The sequence below is a fragment of the Dipteris shenzhenensis genome, chromosome 27 (genome assembly GCF_047967505.1).
Source record: "Dipteris shenzhenensis isolate YYH24624 ecotype China chromosome 27, Dip_SZ_1.0, whole genome shotgun sequence".
In the NCBI taxonomy this organism is placed as follows: Eukaryota; Viridiplantae; Streptophyta; class Polypodiopsida; order Gleicheniales; family Dipteridaceae; genus Dipteris; species Dipteris shenzhenensis.
Genome location: NC_141622.1, coordinates 14345896 through 14371264, shown reverse-complemented (window position 1 = coordinate 14371264; position 25369 = coordinate 14345896). Strand labels below are relative to the sequence as shown.

The window sequence follows — 25369 nt, the reverse complement described above, 5'->3', positions numbered from 1 at the left end:
TTATGAGATTAAGAGAGGCAGATGATGAGGAAGGGGCCAAGCAGGATCCATTAGGCACCCATGCCCGTGGGGGTCCCTTGCCTGCCCAAGATGAGCCATGTTTATGAATGATCTGGTTAGGAAGAACTTGGGGTACGAAGTTGGGTCATGTTTTCCTGCAACTCGAATGCGCGTGTTCAGGTGCAAGTGTGGGCATTTTGTGATTCCGAGTTCAAATGTGCCAAGGAGCTCAACTGAAAATCGTTGGACTCTTTTGGCGAGGGGGTGCTCTATCTCTACCCAGCCAATCGTTGGAAGTCATTCCTTGCTATTTTGCAGGGGGAAGCCTCTGCCTGCAACTCCATACAGGTTCTCCGTGCAGCCCCTCCCTTGGCAGGGGCCAGAATGTTGATGGCCAACTCTACCATGTACCTTTCCTTTGGGTGCACCGCCCGCGATCGCACCGGGCTACGGGGAAAGAGGTTCGTGGAAGGGGAAGGGTGAGGGGGTGGGGGGAACCACGTGTGAGGTGGTGGGTTGTGAAGGTAAATAGTGTAGGTGTACACGAGGAAAAGATCGATGCAAAGCCTTTATGATGCACGCACTCCTCGTTGCAATCTATATCACGGGATCCGAACTTCCGGCTATCGATCAGTTAAAATCGTTTGATCGATCGTCGTTTCGTCACTCGATTTGCATCCAAAAGATTTTAATTTGCTCTTGGTCCACTTCAACCACTGATTCTAATCTTTGGCATGCATCCACAATCACGTAGCAGCTACGAGTTCTGTCCAAATTGATCATTCGGATGGAGTCCGCAGTCTCCACCCGACGCGAGTCGACGTCCGGTGCTTTCTTCCGCGATGAATCCTTCGCCAGCTTCAGAGCTTACTTCAACGCTCTCCGCCAAAGCCCCCATCGATTCTCGGATCGCCTCTTTGCTAGATCAGATGCCGCTCAAGAAACGTCTAGGATCAGAGACAGAAGCAGACATAGTATGAAGAAGACGCTCACATGGTGGGATCTGGGCTGGTTTGCGATCGGGGCAGTCATCGGTGCGGGCGTGTTCGTGCTTACAGGAGTGGAAGCTCGCAACGCAGCTGGCCCTGCGGTTGTGCTATCGTATGTGGTAGCGGGCATCTCCGCCATGCTCTCTGTGTTTTGCTACACGGAATTTGCGGTCGAAATTCCGGTTGCTGGTGAGATCGGCCTCGGTTGCTAAGTATGCTTCTTGCTAGTTGCTCTGATTTTGTGGCGATTGTGAAACCAATTTGCCCAATTCGACTGGTTTCATATTTTCATCCGCCTTAGTTTTTTCGACCTCCGCAGGTGGATCGTTTGCCTATTTGAGAGTCGAGCTTGGAGATTTCGTAGCTTTCATCGCCGCTGGTAACATCTTCTTGGAAGGTCTCATCGGTTCGGCAGCTCTTGGCAGGTCTTGGACATCTTACTTCGCCACTCTGCTCAACTTCGACCCCGACCAGTTCCGCATACACACCAATTTGGCCGAGAATTTCAACCTGCTCGACCCCATCGCTGTGGTCATCTTGTTTCTCACCGGCCTCATCGCAACCCTTAGCACCAAAGCAGCGTCGACTTTGAACTGGGTCGCTTCGGCGCTCACCATGGTGATCATAGCTTTCATTATCATCGCTGGGCTAGCCAATGCAACGCCGTCGAATTACTCTCCTTTCATGCCTTACGGAATTCGGGGAGTCTTCAGAGCCGCGTCGGTGCTTTTCTTTGCATACTTGGGCTTCGACACGGTTGCGACTATGGCAGAGGAGACGAAGAATCCGAAAAGGGACATCCCAATCGGGCTTCTGGTATCCATGTCTGTGGTCACCCTATTGTATTGCCTCATGGCAGTGACGCTCTGCCTGCTGCAGAATTACGTGGACATAGATGTGAATGCCCCGTTCTCCTCAGCTTTCAGGGATGTGGCTGGTTGGAATTGGGCTCAATACGTCGTTGCGCTCGGAGCTTTGAAGAGCATGACTACAGTTCTGCTGGTAGGAACCGTCGGGCAGGCTCGTTATTTGACGCACATAGCGAGAACTCACATCATCCCACCCTGGTTTGGACTGGTGAACGAGAGGACAGGAACACCCATCAATGCAACAATTGTGGCGGTCCTATCTAGCTCCATCATTGCCTTCTTCTCCAGCTTGAGCGTTCTGGCGAATCTGCTCTCCATCAGCACTCTCTTCATCTTTATGCTCGTGGCACTCGCGCTGCTGGTGCGACGACATTACGTGGAGGGGCAGACCTCGACGCAGCACAGATGTTTGCTCATTGTGTTTCTGATTGTAATTCTGGGCTCTTCACTAGCAACAGCGATCTACTGGGCGAGGAATACATCGGGCTGGGTGGGATACGCGGTGACGCTGCCGCTATGGTTTCTGGCGACGCTGGGGCTTGCGGTGTTCGTGCCGAAGGCAAGGAAGCCAAGCTTCTGGGGAGTGCCGCTGGTTCCATGGCTTCCATCCTTCTCCATTTTGGCGAACATCTTCCTGCTGGGGTCTTTGGATAGCGCATCTTTCATACGGTTCGCGGTTTGGACAGCGGTACTGCTTGTGTACTACGTGTTCTTTGGGTTGCATGCGTCTTACGACGCTGCGCACAGCCTCGCGAAATGGGAAGATGGAAAGCTTGGACGGGAATCAGGCGAGGAGGCTGCAGAAGCAGATGAAGGAGGAGGAGGAGATGAAGAGCCTGTGGCCTTCGCCAGCAACAAGCAAGAAATTCAAGGTGAGTACTTTCTTTGATCTTCTTCTCCCCTCGTAATCTTAATATTTTCTTAACCAATAACTTATATTCTCGTTTCAATCATTTAAAGCTCTCAACTCATGTTCAAGTAACTTGACCTATATTCTAGAACCCTTCAATCATTTAAAGCTCTCAACTCATCTTTAAGTAACTTGACCAGTCTCCCACTCGCTAGAGACCCCTCCCTTGCCAGTCTACCGCTCCCTAGAGACCCCTTCCCTGGGTCTCAAAATTGAGATCATAGATGGCCTTTAATAAAATTCAAGGTTTCATTTTTGAATCTCAAATTTTGAGGAATTTTAGAAATTTTGCTAAAAACATATACATGCATAGGAACACTTGCCTTTAATAAAATTCAAAGTTTCATTTTTAAATCTCAAACTTTGAGGAATTTTAGAAAATTTGCTAAAAACATATACATGCATACCAATACTCACCGACACACATACATTCAAGAATTTTAAGTTATCTTGGAAGTTTTATTTCTTGACTTGCTTGTTTATTTTTGCCTAGTCACCTTCTTCCTTTCTTCTTACTTTCTTGTTTTCTTTCTCTTTTGTTTGTTTGACGTATTTTAGTAAGCACTGGGTTTACCCAGGAGACTCCGTGGGTCTTTAGAAACCCAGTATAGCAACTTATGCTTGGGCATTGACAACGACATAAGTGTTGCTTTGCTTACTAAGTATGTCTTCCTTTTGTTTTTCATAAAAGTTTTTGTTTACCTCTTTTTTCTTCTCTTTCATTTTCTCTTTTATTTTCTGTGTAGATTTTTTGTCTTTAGAACCAAAAAAACCCTTAAAAAATCTAAATTTGTATGATTGGACTTATTCTAGTCTTACAAAGGTATATAAAATTTTTAAGTTGTCTTTCATTAAACCAAACTTCTAAAAACACACACATTTGTTTAAATATATATTAGAAAATATATATATTTATATATATAAATATACATATTTTTATTTATATATATAGTTTATAGGTTATAGTTTATAGTCTCTCTCTCTCTCTTTCTCTCTCTCTCTCTCTTACTCTCTCACTCTGTCCTCTCTTATCTCTCCTCTCTCTATCTCTCTTTGTCTGTGTCGCTTATTCTCTCTCTCTCTCTCTCTCTCTCTATATATATATATATATATATGTTTTTTTAAACCTAAATAACTATAAATATATAAATATTATATATCCACATTCTTGATATAAATATAAATTTCATATATATATATATACACACACACATAGATTATAATCTCTCTCTCTCTCTCTCTCAATATATATAGATATGTGTTTTTGTTTATTTGAATAAAATATAAATATTATATATATATATATATATACACACATTTTATAATCTCTCTCTCTCTCTCTCCCCTCCCCCCTCTTTCTCTCATTTCCTCTGCTTTCTCTCCTCTGTCTCTCCTTTCTCTCTTTCTCTTCTCCCACAGATACATACACATACATACATGTGTGTATGTGTGTGTGCGCATGTATGTGTAATGGAACATATTATACAATATCTTATTTAATATAATATTTTAATAAATATTAAGTAATCTCTCTCTACTCTCTCTCTCCTCCCTCGTCTCTTTCTCTCTTTTTTTTGTCCCTCTCGTCTCTCTCTAAACACTCTTCTCTCTCCTCTCTTTCTTCTCTCTCCCTCTTCTCTCCTCTTTTCTCCCTCTCGTCTCTCTCTGTAGACTCTGTTAAATTACACGGTGCAGCGGAATAGAAACTAAACAAAGAATAGAGAGTACATAGCAAACTGGAGAGGAACAAACTTTTCCTTCAATACTGATGTATTATAGATGATGCCTCCATCCACCCATGCGCTCCCAGTGTGGAGCTTAGATGGTGATCTAGACAGATACTAGGTGAAGAGCTACTATTTAGAAGATGTGATCTGATTTGAACTCATGTGATACAATGGAGTGAGGTCGCCTCTTTATAGCTATGAGGACAGTAGTCGGATCAACGTAGTTAGTGGAGTCCACCTAGTCGGTGGAGCTGACCACAGTCGACCTAGTCGTCCATGGAATATTCAAGGAATATTCTTTATACCGTTGCCTCGAGGACTTCTATCCCCGAACCCCCACCAGGGGGGTCGTTGGTCCACGGGCCCCAACAAGAATAAGGGGCTCCCATACAATCACCTTTCTACCATCAACAGTCTCATTGATAGGCCTCATCTGACATGCAAGTTAGGATCCATTCAGTGTCCCGGGCTCACACATGGCTTCTCCTCATATGGGGGCCTTACAACTTGAGCACCTTGGACCACTGGTGGTAACTAGGAGGGTGGGGCATTGAGCACAATAAGTAAAGCACAGAACTCCTTAAATGACAATGGTTGGGGTCTCACCTGAGTGTTAAGCGCTGATACCAATCCATCAAACCTTGGTGGACATATCTGGAGACACCGCCGAGCTAAGGGGCTCCCACACAATCACCTTTCTACCATCAATAGTCTCATTGATAGACCTCATTCGACATGGAAGTCAAGATCCATCCAGTGTCTCGGGCTCACACATGGCTTCTCTTCATATGGGGCCCTTACAACTTGAGCACCTTGGACCACTGGTGGTTACCAAGAGGGTGGGGCATTGAGCATATCTAACAGACTCTCTTCTTTCTCTCCACGTGTGAGTAGTGACGTGCCCCGGGGGATTCACAGGGGGAAACTTATGATATCACGTGAGTGTACAATAGGGGTTTTTTTTGAAATGAGGCATAAGCTTATACATTAGGGGTGGGGGCCCTTTTTTTTTCCCCAATATTGAATTTAAGCTAGGGGGACCATGTCATATTTAAGAAGGGGGGACATAATATAGGTTACCTTGGGTAACTAGTCCAAACAAGTTTGACTTTGTGTATGGTTTTAAATAGTCATATGGAAAGTAACCTAAATTTGCTTATTGTGTAATCTAAATGCTTGAGAGAGAATGTAGATTTAAGGAAAGGGGGGGACATAATGGAATTTTGGTGGTATCTTATAAGCTTAAATAGGGGTGTTTTATCATCCTACGTGGATCTTAAATAGGGGGTTTTCTTGAAGTTCATGCACGTAGGTGACGTCCCCCTTTAATGAAGAGTGAATCCCCCGGGTGACGTGCGTATCTACATGTGATGTCGTTTTGTGTCATGCCACATCATATAGCCACAGTCATGCCGTTCGACAACGCAATATGTCTCAAGTTCACGCCATTTACTGCATTGAGCCATTTGTCCCATTGTGTGCTTCCCCTGCTGCACTGTCCCTGCCACATGGCACCTCCCTCGAGTTTCTTCACTTTATGCAAATTTACTCTTCGCCTGATAACTTGTACCTGTGTGTGTCTGTGGAGGCTCTTTGATGGCTTTGTCATGCTACCCTCGCCACGTAGCGACTCGATGGATGCGCTCTCTCCTTCGAGACTTCGATTGGGCTCTGGACCTCCCACGAAGCTCCATCCTAGCAGGTTTGGTAGATGTCTCCTTAATATATAGTAAGATATTTGTTTCATCATTTAAAGCTCTCTATTCCAAGCTATCTCTCATATTAATTAATTTACCCTCTTGCTCCCCCGTCCTCCTCAACTCACATTAACCTATTCATTCACTTTAATTTTGAACGCTCCACTCTCAATTAACATATTCGTATCGCTCCCTCAGCACCTCACCCTCTCCCTCCACTCTGCCCTTGCCTTTCCCTCTCCCTCCCTCCCCTCTCTCTCCCATCCTCCCTCTCCCTCGTCTCTTATTTCAATCTTGGAGAGCCTTTTCACATGCCCTCCTTCTCCTCTGCCCTCCTCCCCTCACCTTGTCATCCTTAAAACCAAGGGGCTATTCATACAATAAGAAGTCCCCATTATTGTGGCTACAAGGGAAATTTAGGCTAGCCACCTCTACATACCTTGACCTTTAGAAAGACATGTATTAACCCACAAATGTACTCTGTATTACCATGGCTATGCTTTCTTCACACATCTCAATGTGTTCCACCAAATGGATATCTTTGATCCCCAAATATGTCACACCCTAATGGATGTCCCAATCCTTGAATTCAAGGATAAGGAACTAATTTTTCAATGAGCCATTCATGCATCATTTCTAGGGGAGAAAATTGGCTTCTCACTATGTGTATGATATTGATCATGGGTGCCATCCAAATTTATGGCAATGGCTAGGTGAGGGGTTAAATTTGCTCTTCTAGCCTTAACATTTATGTTCAATGCACTCTCATAGATTACCCTCCCAAAAATATATGTTACCATCATGTTGCCATCAAAAGCTTTTCTTATACGAGGATTAAACATCAATTACCCTCTTCTCCATTGTATTATAGTAGGGCATTATAATAGTTCAAAGTCTTGGACCACAAGTTTAATTGTAGATCAATGTTGCTACCTCATTGCTACATGTGCACCATGTGTTCCAAGGAGATGATAGGCTTTAGTACCTTGTTCATAAATCATGGAGACACCATCATTGTAGACTATAAAATGATGGGCAATCATGTCCACATGTCTAGAAATTCATACGTCTTACATGAAGTATGTTTGCTGCTATCCCCATATATAAAGTTTTCAATGCCTTACAAAAGGATTGAAATTATGATGTCATATTTAAATTATAATGTTGTATTGAAATTGAATTCTAGGTAAATATCATTCCATGCCTCAAATTTATACTTTAATTGGGACTATAGATTGTTTTGTTTACAATTTACAACATGCACTTGTTAATAAAATTTCCATCTTCTTGCATTTATTTCCATCTATCTCATGCAAGAGGATGGAAGAATTAAAAACTAGAGGCACATTTTTCTTGGAAAAGGTGTTGACCTCACATTCCCTAAATTTGAATTGCAGGAGAAGCAGACGATTTGACACAATCCTTATTGGGTTAAACAAGGCATGCCATGTCTTCACATATTCATGTTGATTCAAACAAATATGTGCAAAAAATGGTCAATAGACAAAGCAAATTATATTTTATACAGGAATCTTGTTTCATGGCCAAAGGAGATATCTACCCACATTGGGAATTGTGTATTCAAAGAAATCCATTATTTACGAAGTACCTAAAATTAAAAAATAGTAATGCACTAAAATTAAAAAATAGTAATCCATTATTTATGAAGCACCTAAAATTAAAAAATAGTAATCCACTAAGATATAAGCTTCCCCTTTATATGGTCATTATATTTTTTTCATGTGACTATCATTACAACCTAATAAATGCTTTCTCAAAATAGCTACTAACTATTTCTCAAAGGCAACAACTGTTAGAGCTATATATATAGCTTGCCCTAACTTGAACGAGGTCTCACCTATATATGTGTAACTAGTGATTAATATGAATCAATATTTGGGAGTCTATTTGGTATGTCTATCGTCTCTTCTTCTTCTCTCTCAACATGGTATCAGAGCTACAAAGGTGTTACTATTGTATGCTCACTATAATGAAGAAAGAAAGGAAGCATTAGTTATTGATTTGATTACATAGCACTTTCAATATCTCATCGCTTATTTTCTCTTATCGATTTTAACATGTCTAACTTGATGTGGTTTTTTGGAGGTCTTCTGGTGCAAATTTGAAAAAGTTATCAGTAACAAATGGATTATTTATTATTTGTAAAGCATAGCTCTCATTGTGCTCTTCGTTCTAAGCACTTAAATGCCCTAATCGGAGTTCAGAGCAGAAAGTTATGTCAGTTTTCATGACGACTACTTTTTTCTTGGTTTCGTGATCGACATGCTCGTACTGCTTTTTACCAAGAATCTCATGGCTTCGTGATAAACGTATTGGTTTCATGATCGGTACGATTGTAGTGCTTTTTGTCAAAAATAACTTCGTTTCATGATCGATAAGTTTTTCTTTTCTCCAAAAATATCGTGGTTTCGTGATTAACAAACTCAAAGGGCTTTCTTACCATGCATGCTATTTCTAGTATGCTCCTGTCTCACATTCTATGCTTTTTTGAGGTATCTTGAGTTCTATATTTTTAGAGCAACCACTGTATTCTCGATCATTGATGTGAGCTCTAACAAACATATTCTTCCGAAGTATGATGGCAGCGTCTATAATCGTCAACGGCTTTCCTTCTGGCCAATGATATGTTCCTCTATTTCAAGGACAAGGTTTTCCTAGTTGGAAAGTGAAGATATTATTGATACTCGAAGTTGATAATCTTTCCAATATTGTTCTTTGTGATCTCGTTTGTCCATCCCAACCTGTTGATGCAACTCCAAATCATGTTCTTGTGACTCAAGGCCCTCTCTTTAAGCAATGGAGATCTGACTCTGATCATTGGCGTTCTCGTGATAAAGCAGCTCATCGGTATATTTTATATGCTCTACATGATTCTCTTATGCTGGATGTATTTGTCCTTCCTTCTTCTCGTGCAATATGGAAATATCTCATTGCTACTTTTGAGAAGAAATCTATCACGGAGATTCTTTATCTTCGTAACCTTTTGAGCACTCCGTACAAAGTTGGAGCTCCTATGACAACTCATATTAGCTCATTCAAGAATATCGTCAATCAACTTACTACTGTTGGTGCACCTGTTCCACGAAATCAATTGGTGACCTATCTTCTCGACACAGTCTAGGATCCATTATATGATAATATTGTTAGCATCCTTTCCAACAAAAACAAGATTGATTTTGATCAAACATGTATTTCTTTCATTGAGTATGCTCAACGATGCGAGCGTAGTAAAGATCCTTATAAATTTGTCATGATAACAACGAATGATGCCGATTTAGAGACACCTTGTGTTACTCGCAAGTGTTTTTTCTCCAAATATGGACGTGGTAGTTATGGACATGGTGGTCATCCATATAGAGGTGGTAATTCTTCTCGCCTCAAATATTTTGAGAAACATTGTTCTTACTGTGATAAGCATGGTCAGGTCATCTCTGATTGTTGGGCTCAGCAATATGATCAGGAACATGGTGTTACTACTAAGCAACCCCGCTTATCCAATAATTCTCCTTGCAAATATTGTGGCAGAAATCATCCAACCTTTTGGTGTTACAAGAGGCGTTATGATCGCGAACGTACTCAAGCATATGCTGCTCAAAAACAAGATGCCCATATACATCAAGAGGCAAATCATATCGATCCTGATGTCTCTCTAAAAAGGATACTTCATGTTCAAGATGGTTTCATTTTTATTGTTGATTCTGGTGCTACTGGTGGTAATATGACATATCAATCTCAATGGTTACATAATTATCATGCTCTTCTTCACAAAAAATTGGTTTATCTTGCTAATGACACTACTTGTCAAGTCATGGGTGTTGGTGATTTATATCTTGGCACTTTTTCTTCAACAAGAGTCTTGCGAGACATTCTCCATGTTCCAGATCTTTAGAGAAATCTTCTTTCTATTGCACGACTTGTTGATCTTGGTCTCTTTATTGGCTTTGACCACACATAGTGTCGAATTGGAAAAGATGGACATACCATAATAGTTGCTCCTCAGAATGGTAAACTCTTTCAACTTTCCTTAAATGATGATATTGCTAATGTGGTTACAGTCCTTGGTGATCTGAACTGCAAGCTATGGCATCATCGTTTTATTCATTCAAATTTTGCCAAGCTACTTGTTGCTATAGATCGTCATGATCTTGTGGACGATATGAATCTCCCAGCTCATCCTCACATGCGCCTCTATGAATATTGCGCTCTTGGCAAGCATCATAGAAAATCCTTTCATGCATCTACTTCAACTCATTCATATGCTTTATTGGATCTTGTTCACACTGATATATGTGGACCTTTTCCTTGATCCAAGTCTTTCTACATGTATTTCATCACTTTCATTGACAATTGGTCAAGATATATGACTGCATTTCTCTTGCAACATAAGTCAGAGACCTTATCAGTATTCAAGCAATATAAAACTGATGTGGAACTTCATACTGGTTTTCGGATCAAGACCCTTCATAGTGAAAATAGTGGAGAATATATTTTTAATCTTTTTAATGATTATTGCATTGAGTGTGGCATTCATCGTGAATATACTATTCCATACTCTCCTCAATAAAATGCTCACGCAGAGCGTAAGAATCGCACTTCTCTTGATGCCATGCGGTGTATGCTCCTTCATTCTGGATTATCTCGAAGCTTTTGGACATACAACTACACCTTCTAGTCAGATACCACCAATCATAGCTTGGACAGGGGAGACTCCTTTTGTATCACATTTTAAAACTTTTGGTTGCATTGCTTATATTCATGTACCAAAAGAGACATGGAAAAAGCTAGATCTTCCTGGCAAAAAGGTCATATTCATTGGATATTCTTCGAATTCTAAAGGTTATAAATTCTATGATCCCTCTTCTAAGAAGGTCATAATCAATCGTGATGCCATATTCAATTACACTATGTTCTTACTTTCTGCCTTTCCTTTTCTATTTGATAATGATTCCACTTCTGATGTCATTACTACTCGTTCATCTGATGGCATCACTGCTACTCCATCTGTAGAGCAATGTGTTAACAATCTTGATTTGCATCCTGCACATACAAAGGCCTTTGATGATAGTGTTGATATTTATGTTGATCTGCCTATTGATTTTGAACATGGTTCTACTCATGATTGTGTTGATGACTTTGAAATCATTGATGATGCAATGGTTGCTCGTGAAGACCCTAATACTTATACAGAAGCTATCTCTTCTGTACAAAAGAGTCAATGGCAAGAGGCAATGGAAGTTGAATCAAGTTAAATATGATTCTTTGATCTCTAAATGTACATGGGTTCTTACTGAACTACCTCCTGGTCGCACTCCTATCAAATGTAAGTGGATTTATAAAACCAAAACTAAAGCTGATGGTTCTTTTGGCAAGTTTAAAGCTCGTTTGGTTGCAAAAGAATACTCACAAATTACAGGAGTTGATTATCATGATACTTTTTCACCCATTGTTCGTAGCATAAGTGTACTCTTGGCTTTTGCTACTCAATTTGATTTGGATATTCATCAAATAGATGTGAAAACTCCTTTTCTTAATGGAGATCTTAAAGAGGAGATTTATATGGAGCAACCAGAAGGGTTCATTTCCCAGTCAGGACCATCTTGTTTGTCACCTTCATCATGCTCTTCATGGTCTGAAACAAGCTTCCCGTTCTTGGTACATGAAAATTGATCAGTTTCCAACATCTCAAGGTTTCAACTCTTGTTTCTCTAATCCTAAGTTATATGCCAAATGTGATGGTGCTCTTTTTGTCATTCTTGCTCTTTATGTGGATGACACCATACTTGTTTCCAACTATCTCGATTTCTTGCAACATGTCAAGAAAATCTTATCCTCAACATTTGATATGGTTGATCTTGGTGACATTCATTCATGTCTTGGTATTCAAGTTCAACAATTTCGTCACAAGGGAATTATGCTACTTCAACAATCATAGATTCCTATGGATCCAAATTCAAGGAGATAGATATGAATAACAAAAAATTTGAATGGCTGATATATTTGATATTCAATAGAAGATAAATATATACTAACCACCCATGTCTCGTTGGCTAGTTTGCCATTGCTCCTGAGGTGTGAAGCACCTACAATCTCCCAACATCTCCTCGCTGCCTGAGTCATGAATGCAACTGGATTTTCCTTGAAGTCCTTCTTTTCTTTCTTCAAATCTTTGAGGTCTGCCCACCCTAGCTTGTTCTTACCTTTCTTAACAGCTTCCCTTAACTCATATCACGAGACATTATGAGTCCTTCCATTCATGTAAGCATGGCATTTTGCTCAAACTCATACCTAGGAGGGTTGGAAAATCGTCGCCATAGTTCATCTATGATGGTATCCTTGGATCTCTTGTCCTATTGATTCCAAGGTTTCAAGATATCCTTAGAGAAGTGTGTGTGATTATCAACCTCATCATGTATTTTATGACCTTTCTCCCATCCTTATCCTCTACAAGTTCCCCAACTCTATTCATGAAGTAGCGGAGGTCTTGTTGGGGCCAAAGCCCCCAAAGAGGTTCTCATTACACAAAAGACTTTCAAAACAGCAAGAACAAGAAGACATGAAACAAGAATGGTAACTAACTCACACGTTGCTCTTGCATTGCATGCATACATATATAGAGAGGTCTATGCCCCTTCATTGCCCACACATGTGCCTCTTGGTATCCCCATGTGCACACACCTCTTGGCATCCCCACTTAGGGCTAAACTCGTGTGGTTTTAGGCCCTAACACATGGCACTCATGGTGGATTGTGCGAACTACACATGCACAAATATCCCCTGAGTGGAAGTCAGATGCCTTATGTGCATGTGAATAAAAAGAGAGACAAACTTTTTAGGCAATGCCAAGGTAGTGGACCTTATGTGAGTGCATGAATGATTACAGATTTAACATATAATGCCATAAAATAGCATGGAATGTCACAACTATGAAGAAACTCTAGCAAAGTCGATTTAGATCTTGCCTTTTCAATTGCAAAATGATAATTGCCCACACTTGCAATCCACAAAACACCGTACATTCTTCTTTGCCGCATCACCGCAAAATACTGCATGTTCTCCTTCCATGAATCAAATGCTTAGATCTAGGCACCACATCCGATCTTTTGCCGGTATGTCCCCATCCCGCATTTGCCTCCATCTCTTGGACACTACATCTTCTTGGCTAGTTGAAGAAAAACTTAGATGTATTCTTATGCAAGTATGAGATAGAAAATGGCACAAGAAAATCGTCTCCATATTAATTGGTTGTTGAATTAGAATAAAGAAAACCATTCACTGCTATAATCGTAATTCATTGTTGTTTTGTACCACAGGATTTCTGCACAGGATCTGCTCCAACATGCAATTAGTCATGCACATCTTCCTTCTATTCAAGTGAGCTCTATATTTGAACCTTTAACTTTCTTGATACCTTCTTTCACTTTATGCTTGATTTTCTCAGTCCACAATGAAATAGGATAAATGATGAATTCGGAGTGCTTTTTAATCAGGTCGTTAATTCTTCTCTCCTTCAAATACTCCAGCTAATCCTCTTTCAGAAATAATGTTATCTTAGTTTCCCTTCTGAGCAGCTCGCTGAGAGTGCTCTCAACGGAAGCAAGAACGGAAGAGGGAGAGAGAGAGACAGAGAGCCACACAAGTTTTGGTGGGTGCAGAACCACCCTAATCTTCTTTTTCATTCATTTATATATGTGTTTGAGTATTATACATAATCGGGGAAAAGGCACAGTGAACTTCAACCCCCACAACCTCCCACTTAAAGGACAATGTGCCTTTAAGGGAGAACAACTAGTGAGCATACTATCCAATGCCCATCAATACATGACAATACTCAAATGGTTGACCAGGTAGACTCTTCGTCAGCATATCTACAGGGTTATCATCTGTATGAACCTTGACAAGCTCTATGCGCTTGTCCTCAAGTACCTCCCTGATGAAATGGTACCTAACCTCAATGTGTTTGGTCTTTGCATGAAATACTGGATTCCATGCTAGCTGAATAGCACTCATGGAATCACTATGCAAGGTCGGTACACCTGTATGAATCCCCAAATCTCCCACTAGCCGATCAAGCCATATAGCCTCCTTGCAACCCTTTGTGGCTACAACATACTCAGCCTACATACTCAGCCTCTGTGGTAGACAAAGCAATGCACTTCTGTGCGCGAGACATCCATGACACTGCACCACTTGCAAAGGTGAACACATAACCAAAAGTGGATCTCCTACTATCCACATGCCCTATGCCCTGCATAGTTTGAATCTGTGTACCCAAGTAAACGCATGTCTCCTCTACCAAATCAGATGCACATCTCCTTGGTACCCTTCATGTACCTCATGATGCACTTAACTACCTCCCAATGCCTCTTTCCTAGATTAGCCATATACCGGCTAACAACTCCCACTGCAAATGCAATGTCTGGTCTAGTAGCTATCATAGCATACATAAGACTCCCAACTATTGATGCATAAGGAACCTTGGCCATCATGGCCCTTTCCTCATCTGATTTGGGACTATCTGTATGACTCAGTCTCATATATGGAGGCAATGAAGTACTCACTGCCTTCCCTCCCTCCATATTGAAATGCTGGAATACTTTTGTAACATACTCTTTTTGTGAAAGCCAAAGGAGTTTCCTACTCCGATCACACGTGATGCACATACCAAGAATATGACCTACAAGTCCCAAATCCTTCATATCAAAGGCCTCATGCAACTTGGCCTTTAATGCATCTAGCTCATAAGTATTCCTGCTAGCCAATAGCATATCATCCACATATAGTGCCAAGATTATCAGACTATTATCCTTAGCCCTTTTAGTATAGAGGCAGTGATCAATTTCACTCCTTCTAAGACCCTGGGACCGAATGAAAGCATCAATCCCAAAAACCACCAGAAAGACTTGCATTGGAAAGCATGCATTGCAACCTTTCTTGAATGGTACGGTTCATCTTTTCTACAAGTGGATTTTGCTTTGGAGTATGAGGGGATGTGAGCTCCCTCTTAATCCCACGTGTATCACAGAAATGCTGAAAATCATGAGAGAGATACTCTCCACCATTGTCAGTCTGTAGGCATTTAAGCGCTCTACCTAACTGATTCTCAACCAAGGCCAGCCATTTCTGAAATACCTGGAACACATCACTCTTTCGAGCTATAGCATAAGCCCACACTTTCCTAGTTGCATCATCAATGAATGTCACATAGTATTCAGCCCCGCCTGATGACCATGTAGGCATGGGACCACATACGTCTGAATGCACCAAATCAAGCTTTTCAAACTCTTTCTTTCCCCTTCTTTTATGGGCTGATTTAGTCTGCTTCCCATAGAGACAATGCTCACAAAATTCAAAATCAGAGAAACTCAAATGCGGTACATAATCCAAATGGCATAAGAGTTTCATTCCATTCTGGCTCATGTGTCCCAACCTACAATGCCACAAAGAAGTGCTTGGTTGCTTGGTTATTGCAACAACATGATCAAATACCCCTGATACATGTAAGGGATACAAAGTCCCACACTTGGCACCCCTGGCCAAAAGCATAGAGCCCTTCTAAATTTTCCAACTCTGAAAGCCAAAAGTGGTGTGAAAACTAGCATCATCTAGCTGACCTACTGAAATAAAACTCTTGGTCAACTTAGGCACATCTCTCACATGTTTCAAAATAAATGCAGACCCATTTGCAAAAGAAAACTTTATGTCACCTACTCCCACTATGTCACATGCATAGTCATTTCCAAGATGCACACAAACTGTCTTTCCACTGTCATAGGTGGAGAACCATTCCCTATGGGGAGTAACATGGAATGAAGCACCAGAATCCAAAATCCAATTTTGGGAATATGCATCATCTGAAGTGGTAAGCAACTCTGCAGATAAACTAGACATGAAGAGAACGTCATTGTCACTATCATGTGTGACTGCATTGATCTCCTGGATCTTCACTTTTCCTTTGTCCTCCCTTGGACTCTCTTCCTTTTGATTTTCACCCCAACTTGCATTCTTTTTCTTATCCTTTTGCTCTCTTTTTAGCTTATAGCAATCCTTTTTCATATGGCCCTTCTTGCCACAGTGGTAACACTCAATGTTCTATGCCCTGGATTTGCTACGAGACTTCCCTCTTTCTTGGGACTTCCCCTTGAACTGTGATCTGCCCCTTTGCACATTTAAGGCTGCATCCTGCTTATTGCCATCCATAGACTTCCATCTAATCTCCTCGGCCAACAAGCTACCCACAACATCATCAAATTTCAATACTCCACCAGGTGCAGAGTTAATGACAGCTGTACGGAAGGTATCCCATGAGGATGGCAATGAACATAAGAGAAATATTGCCTTAGTCTCCACATCAAAATTCATCTTCTGAGCCTGAAGCTGGCTGAAAATAATATTGAATTCATTCAAGTGAGAAGCAATGGAGACCCCTTCCTTCATCTGCAGCTCAAACAACCTCTTCATGAGGTAAACTTTATTAGAGGCAGTTTCCTTTTCATAAGTGACACACAGTTTCTTCCACAAATCTTTAGTAGTCTGCTCATTTACTACTGTGAAATAAACTGACTCTGCAAGATGAAGTCTAATAGTAGATTTTGCTAATGCATCCAACTCATTCCAATCATCCTTAGACATATTTGTAGGCTTAGCTTCAATCCCTGCCAAGGGTTTAATCTACTTCTTTTGAATAAGCACAACCCTTATTTGTTCTTTCCACAAAGAAAAGTTTGTCCCATCAAACTTTTTAATGCTAAAAAACTGCTTTTCACACATGGAAGAGGATGCCATGATGCAAATGAAGCAAAAATCCCAAATGCTAGTGCCTACAAGAGAGAATCACACCAAATACCAAGTGCACCCAAATGTGTATGCCACAATAGAGTGAAATATCACCAAAACTCATGTCTCAAAGCACTGACTCAGGTGCATATACTATGCATCCATATGAGCAAATCTGGCCCAAAAGAAAATGCCAACTACAATGGCAATCCAAAATGCCAATAGGTGCCAAATGGCTCAAGCATAAACATCGTCCATGGGCATATGCATCAATAATATCTCATCCAAGAGAGCATAACACTATCAGTGCATCACCTGCAATGTGTCAAAGCTATCCCTCAACATAATATAGCATCCATGTGCAAAGCGTCCATAAAAATAGCATCCCACAAGACAATTTGGGCCTATCAACGCATCCAATAAGGATCGCAATGCATCCAAATGGCCTATAAATCATCCAGTGTAACCCAATACACACCACAAATAAGCGCACATGGCTCAAACTGCAACCAGAGTGATCTGCACAAGGTGTGCTCAAGAAATCATGGTCCCACGGTAATGACTGCTACTGAAAATAGAACCTGAGATGCCTCAAAACATGGGACTCAGTAAAAAAATTTGCAAATATCTCTCTTCTGTCGGAACTCCAAAATCCCAACCGATGAGTGAGAAATGGGAGTCAACACTTATCCACTACCATGTGGCATAAATCTAAGGTTTCAAAACCTTAGAATGAAAAATGCATAAGAGAGAGACGAAATCGAATACACAGAGATCTATAACTCTAAAAATCCTCCACCGAATCACGTAAGAACTAACAGGTAGGGGTTTTTGGGCATCCAAAACGCAATGGGACAGACGGTCTTGGAAACCGCGGTCTCAATCACTGGGTCCAACACATGGACTGAAAAACGTTTTTGGAAAAAGAGCTATTTGTAAACTCCACGGGAGTGTGAATGATGAGCAACATAGAAGTTTGAGGACCTCTTGAGTCCACCGGAACTGACAGATCTACAAATGGTTACTCCAAACTTGAGTTCCAACACCCGAGCAAAAAAACGCAGAAACTGACACAGTGAGTCAGAAATCCAATGAAATGATCCCAGATTCAAGAATGACGGTGTTTCCAAGCTCCTGAAGTGAAGTGGACACCAAAAGCAAGCAATAGTTGCCTCTACAAGTCAATACGGAGTCTCTGTCATCGAACGGAATAGGGAAAAGCTCAAAAAACGACTTTTTTCTTTGAAAACACTTAACAAGCTCTCAAAACTGCTTCGCAAAACCAAAGTGACTTTTCCAAAGGTTCCTCCAAGGTCTCTACACACTCGAATGCAAGTAAAGTCACCCACAAAGCTTCCCACAGAGCTTCTCCTGCTTCCCACAGAGCTGCTGAGCTTCAAGCATTCATGTACACTCAGCTAGATCACCCGGGCTCTGATACCAGTTGAGAGTGCTCTCAATAGAAGCGAGAACGGAAGAGGGAGAGAGAGAGACAGAGAGCCACACAAGTTTTAGTGGGTGCAGAACCACCCTAATCTTCTTTTTCATTCATTTATATGTGTTTGAGTATTGTACATAACCGAGGTAAAGGCACAATGACCTTTAACCCCCACACTCGCCAGAGTCCCATGTTACTGTGAATGAACCACCAGCTTGGGATTCCCAGATGTATCATTCATCATCGTTGTGCTTAGAAGTCACAACCAACCTCTCCGCCATCAAGTAAGCCAAGTAAAAACCAGCACCGAATTGTCCAATCATACTTACACCAGCACTAGCTGCAAGAGGTTCCATGAACTCTTTCATGCCAGAACGAGCAATTGTTCCAAGGTTGTTAACAAGATCTTCTTTAGTCGTGCTGATACCAATGTCGATGATGGTTAGCATGTTGGTGGCTTTGTCAAGGATGATATGAATGAAGAGTTCAGGCTGCGAATCAAGTTTACTCTTGTTCGTCAAGCTCTTGAACCCAATCTTGTCAAGAGCATCGGAAGAGTTGCCGATGTGCTCGCGAAGGAAGATCTCGTTGTTGCTGTGCATTTCTGCAACCTTGAATTTAGGCAATCCTGCAACAATATTTTGGGCTTGCATTGATTTAAGTCATTGTATATTAACATGACCAATGCGTTTGTGCCAGATATCAATATCTGCAACTACACTGGTCCCATGTGCAAACATTGCTGCACTCAATTCAAGCATGTCCGCATCCAATGTAAACATCCTGCCCTTCTTCTTTCCTTTTGCTATCAAGCGACCATTATTTTTCATATCCTCAACAACGCATCCATGAGGATTAAATCTGACCTGCAGGCCCTGCTCAACCATCTAACCAATAGAAACCAGCTTCTTGGTGATGTTCGGGACATGAAATACATCAGACAAGTATTTCTTTTTCCCATCCTGCATAGACAAAGGAATTTTGCCAATCTGCACAATATGATGTGCAGTATCATCACCAGTCTCCACAAATCTTGGTTTTTCCATTTTCCTTGCATCTTGCATCCATTCAGCATGACCTGTCATGTGGTTTGATGCACCTGAGTCAACATACCACACATCATTGCTTTCTTCTGCACTTGTCACAGAATTTGTCATATGCTACACCATAAACAAATGCTCATTTCTGTCATCACCCTGTCTACTAGAGGATGCATAATTGCCTTGCTGCAATTTTCCATTCATAATGTCATTCTGCTTTTTGTAGTAGTCTTTAGCCATATGCCCCATTTTACCACAGTAGTAGCATTCAACATTGCTGTTTGCATTTTGGCCTCTCTACCATCCACCATTACCTCTTTGGCTCCCCCGGCCTCTAGAGTTACCACGTCCTCCTGCATAGGACTGGTTTTCTTGCGTTTGCTGCATATTTTGATTTCTACCACGGCCTGCAGATCGGCCTCCTCTACCTCTACCAGCATTTGAGTAGAAGACAGTTTCTTTTGAAGTTCCTGCTGAAGAAGATGCACCCCCATTTCTCTGCTCTTCAGAAATTAGAAGAGCAATCAAGTCCTCAAAATCAGGAAATTTTTCACGGACGGCAATGGATGATCGGAACTGTGCATAATCCTTTCCTAGACCATTCAAGGTCACAGAAACTAGATCGTCATCATCCACTAGCGACCCAATGGAAGCAAGTGCATCCGCAATTTTCTTCACCTTCATGTAGTAGTCATTGATGCTCATATTTTCTCTCTGCACATTGTGCAGCTGCATTTTCCTGGCTTGTGTATTTGTGATGTACATTTTTGCCAAAGTATCCCATGCCTCCTTTGGCGTACTTGCATCCTGAATATGCACAATCATGGGGTCCGAAATACTGATAGACAGCCAGTACATAACTTTCCTAGCTCTCTCATGCCATCCTTTGAATGCCTGCATTTCCTATTGATTGGGAACATTAGGAAGAACAGGTTCTTCTTCATTTCCTGTAATGAACTCCCAATAGCCTTTTCCCATCAAGAAATTCGTCATTCTAAACTTCCATGCCTGGAAGTTGTTCTTGTCAAGCTTTTCAGTGACAATCTATGAAAGAGAATCAGATGCCATTACAGAACACTGCAAAATATTCTGTCACTACAAAAAACACAGCTTTTGCCTCACACGGGCAGATCTGCAAAACTGACGAAAGTGGTATTTTACCACACAGTCACTTCCTAGTGACGATTTTGCATCAACAGGCAACAAGCATGAATCTGCAACTCCCAATGTCTCTGTGCACAGGCATACGATGCAATTTCTACGGTAACTTTTCACCGACCCGTAGAACAGTGGTCGCACAGCAAAAACAGGGCCTTTTTCTGAGTGCCTATGGAGAACTTCCGCCTCCAAAACGGGCCCCGAAATGACCTCGAATCAAAAAAATAAAGTCACCGAGGGCTTCGCCTGATCCCGCAGCATATAATGCCCTCTCACCACACCGCAAAGGGCGTCTCAATCTAAGACAGTGCTCTCTTGCACTTCCGGCTGTGCTACCTGCAGAGATTTGCTCCCAAAATCGAAAAAGGAAAGCAACACTGGTCCTCTTACCATGACACTGCGAGCTTGGTTTGCTTTCTTGAGCTCCTTACCACGAACAAGGCTCTGATACCATGTGAAGATAGTGGGAGAGAGGGAAGGAGTCTCACTTGAGGCTTTCTCACAAGCACAATGGGGGAATACACACAAAGGTGGAGGCTGAAAACAGTTTTCCTCTTCTTAGTTGTGAAAGCCAAAAGAACTCTTGTATAAAGAAAATAGAAGAACCCTATATGTGGGTCTCAAACCAAACTCAACTAACTAAGGTGGCATACTAACTGAGCCATGACCTAGAGTAGATAAGGATAGCTGTCATCCAACTATTATTCGTGGGCGGTGTACCAACCACATCTATAGCTAACAAGTCGGTGACATAAATGCACAACGGTCACCCTGGCATATCGCGAGTGGAGCTCGATATCTCAACAGATAGAGATCATGTAAATATGGAGATGCCACTACCAATGCTGGATCCAATTGATCCAGATGGATTTAGAGAAGAAGATGAAGATCACAATATGAGCCAAGAGGAAGCATGTGCATAATGGCATCATATGGGAGGAAGATGGAGATCATGATATTGAGGAAGAAGATGACGATCATCAAGAATCACCCGACTTTATTGAAGAAGATGATCAAGTCTATGGTGAATGTATGATGATGATATAGGAGATCAACTCAGTATAGAGTTGGAGATAGAATATATGAGCTTCGAACTTGATGTACATGCTCTTGTACTTTTATTCTTTCAAAGGATCAAACATGTACATGCTCTCGTATTTTTATTCTCTATGAGATTAAACATGTATGAAAATTTAAAAAAATTTGTCATTGGAAAAAACTAACTTTTAAGGCCTATATGAGTAAAAAACATCTCTGGAAAATGTCGCTATAAAATAGCATCTCACTGTCGCTATATAGCGACACTTAAAAGTTGCTATATAGAGACCTTTATAATAGTCACTATATAGCGACGTTTGCTTAATGTCGCTATATAGCAACGCTTTATGGGACGCGCTTTTCATACCGACAATTAGCACCCCGTGCATGCTAAACGTCGGTACGTAAACGTCGCAATAGGATCCGTGTATAGTAGTGACTAAAAGGTGGTTTTTTGCTTTGGTAGATGTTAGTATAATTGAAGATAAACATGCACTAGGAATTTGAGATGCCTTTTTGGAAGAACAGGTCTGAGGTAGCCAAATAATCCAATGCATATAAAAAATAAATGGAATTGGAACATGAGTCAACACTGGCATCAATAGTTAGCAACTACAAAACAACATGAAGTAGACTATGATAATGCTAAAAAAGAGATGGAAGCTATGGAGTCAATAATATAGCAAGTTGGGAGGAAATATCCATGAATGAAAATTTAGAACTCACCTTGTAGCTACATAAAAACACTAATATTGCCAACATGATCAAACAGTGGATTGATGATATGCACGTTGAATTTTTTTGTTTAGTTGGATTTGTTGTCTTGAACAAATGTGATACTCCAATCCAACAACATTTAAAGTATTTTATCCATTGAGGAAACAAACTAGGGATTAGTATATGGCCAAGAGATTGATGTGGGGAGTGTTATCATTAGTAATATAGAACTAAAGGAAATGAGAAAGTAACTCATGCAAATAAGGCAAGACACTTGAGACAATATAAAAATGAGGTTGTTTAAAATAGTTCAAAGACCTTATGAGGCATACACAATAGAGGAAGCTATTGAAGAAAGATAAAGTAGAAGCAAGGATATAGTTCAACAACTCATAGACAAAAATTTGTTTCTTAGACTGGGACAGTTGGTCATATGCATCAGCACTTGAATGACACTTATAAGATAGAAAAATCTTGACAAGATCATCCTTGTCATGACAATAGAGTGTGTAGGCATTGTTTCAAACTTGATAAGAATGTCAAATTTGTTGATTATGAGGAAGACTTGGAGTAGCATGTCTTAAAAGATAGAAGTTCCAATATAAGTGGTAATGACTATGACATCAGCTCCTAAAGGTCATATTTAGCACCGAGGGTTCACTATATAGAGAACTAGGCTACCAACTGTGTGTGCAGTGTATATTAGAATACCTTATCTACAAATTTTCAATAAATAAAATGCCCCATTTTCTATACCATTAAGAAAATCCCTTAATGTAACTATATTTCTAAATACATTTACATCCAAAAAGTGAATTTAATGATACTTTATGTTGAACTCACACAATAGTCACATTATTTTGAGTGACCTCCCCCCCCCCACCTTGAGATATTTAGGGACAATCAATAGACTAATAGTTCATTATGTACTCAATTTTCTAGTCATAGATGGGCCTTGATACAAGGTTTCCTCAAAATCCTACCCACCGGTTGTGCCAAGTGGTAAGCCTATGCTTAAGATTGATCTTTTTGGAAGGGAAATGGAAAGCCATAAGATGTAGGCATATAAAAAGCCATAGATATGAAAGGTCATGAGTTGTAAGTATACCTATAAATAGGGTCCCCAAGATCTAGCAACATCAAATTCACTTGATACTATATGCCCAGTCAATTTATGCTAACAACATTACCATATGTACTAGAACAATGCCTATTAACCCTCTGTTTGTGGAGCATCGACAAAGTTTCACTTGTACTAACTTAAGTTCAAAGGTATATTGTATGAAGAATAGCCTAAAACACTCTAAAAAGATCTATGCTATTAAATCATGATCTAAAGAGAGAAATATTAGAATCCTTGACATACACTTTGCACTGGAGAGAGAAAGACTAAATCATTTGACCAACTTTTCCTAAAGAGAGAAAATCCATGAGCTACACTTCATGCTAGAGAGAGAAGGTATAAATTACTTGAGCTATGCCTTGTGTAGAGATAGAAAATCTTTGACCTAGACTTTGTGCTAGAAAGAGAAATACTAAATTCCATAACATATGATTTGTTTTGGAGTGAGAAAGGTTAAAATTCTTGACGTACATTTTGTGTAGAGATAGATTAATCTTGACATAAACTTTTTTAGAGATGGAAAGCTAGGAGCATGTTTAAATATATCTCACTAGAAAGGAGCTCCCACTCTTTAGGTCTCAATGTTAGGTTCACTTTTGTGTTTACATGTGTGATTTCCTTGTGTCCACATTCCCCTATGCAGAGAGCATCAATAAGTTCATCATGATGCCCTATATACATAGACTCATCAAGGAGCTCCTCATCACTATTCCCATAATTTGCAAAAAAACAAGGATGTTGTTTCCTAGCTAGAAATGTGACTTTTGCTAGTGTAGCTTCTCCATAACTATTGGATACACAATTATAGTAGCATGACAACCTTCTCGTTGCTAGTTCTGTGTAACTCCCTTGTGTAATGCCTCTTACATGGTGCAAGGATTATGTCTTTGGAATAGATTCATAATCCCACGTTATTATTTTGTCAATAGCTCCATCCTTAAACTCCCATAAGATACAAGGTACATTCCTTTTCTTCAATGCATAGCTAGCTTGAGTGTCATGAGACAAGTTGGTCTTTGAAAATCCTACAACATTGTCTATGCACCTTAAGGTTGATCCATTTACCTTTGGCTTTCCATGTGTCAATTCCCTCTTTATAATAGCCCAAATCTATCATTCTTGCCTTTCCATGTCTGATCCAAAGAGATTCCATGTCATTTATAGACCTACTAGCCCTCCAAATCTTGAAATAAAGTAGAAAGGTCTCCTATCTTTGATCTGGGAGGATGCCCCATCTAGCCAAACCTAATACTTGGTAAGTTCCAAACCTTGATTTTTGAATTACATATGTATCACAAAATAGTGTAGGTAAAATAGGATGTCGTGCACCTTTTCATTTCAAATAAAGAAGTGAACCATGTTTTTTACCTCACTTCCATTACAAACACATGTTATGTGAATAAAATGGTAACTTTGATAGAATATGTTATAACATTAATGCATAGAACTAAATGTCATTTTGCTCCTTGAAAGAGTAGTTTTCTACAAAGTCCACCATGGACACTACCACATCTTCAAGCAGTCTCATCATCCACTCTTTGAATTACTCAACTTGCAGCCACTGAAAAATTCGGTTGTTCTTCATGAATTGTTGGAGGTGACTCTTAGGAACTATGAAAGTTCTTCACCATCATCTTTTTGATATCATCATTTATCTCATGTCAGCAACGTGACATTTTGTCTAGACCATATTCTTTTAGAATCACCCAAGAAACATCAATAATGGTGGAATGTGAGTCTAGCTATTCAAGCATTCAAATGGGTGTTATTGAAATTTGACCTTTGGATGCATTTCCTTGAATCATTGGAAGAGATAAAACTATGCCTATATATAAACAAAAGGAACTCTTATTACTACTAAAATTAACT

The 25369-nt window shown here is 40.5% G+C and overlaps 1 protein-coding gene and 1 pseudogene across 2 annotated transcripts; one reads left to right on the top strand and one right to left on the bottom strand.

The window, feature by feature from the left end:
• Positions 1–609: 609 nt before the first annotated feature.
• Positions 610–9053, top strand: LOC147883907 (cationic amino acid transporter 1-like). 2 transcript variants are annotated; one of them, XM_087398580.1, is made up of 3 exons: positions 610–1178; positions 1309–2730; positions 8788–9053. In XM_087398580.1, exons 1-3 carry the CDS (start codon positions 788–790, stop codon positions 8790–8792), a joined length of 1818 nt encoding a protein of 605 aa, XP_087254706.1. In that variant the 5' UTR covers positions 610–787; the 3' UTR covers positions 8793–9053. The 2 variants fall into 2 exon arrangements, with proteins under 2 accessions (XP_087254706.1, XP_087254705.1); XM_087398579.1 differs by lacking the exon at positions 8788–9053 and adding an exon at positions 7590–7741.
• Positions 9054–13580: 4527 nt separating this feature from the next.
• LOC147883906 (heat shock protein 81-1 pseudogene) lies at positions 13581–19077 on the bottom strand (annotated as a pseudogene).
• Between the last annotated feature and the right edge of the window lie 6292 nt (positions 19078–25369).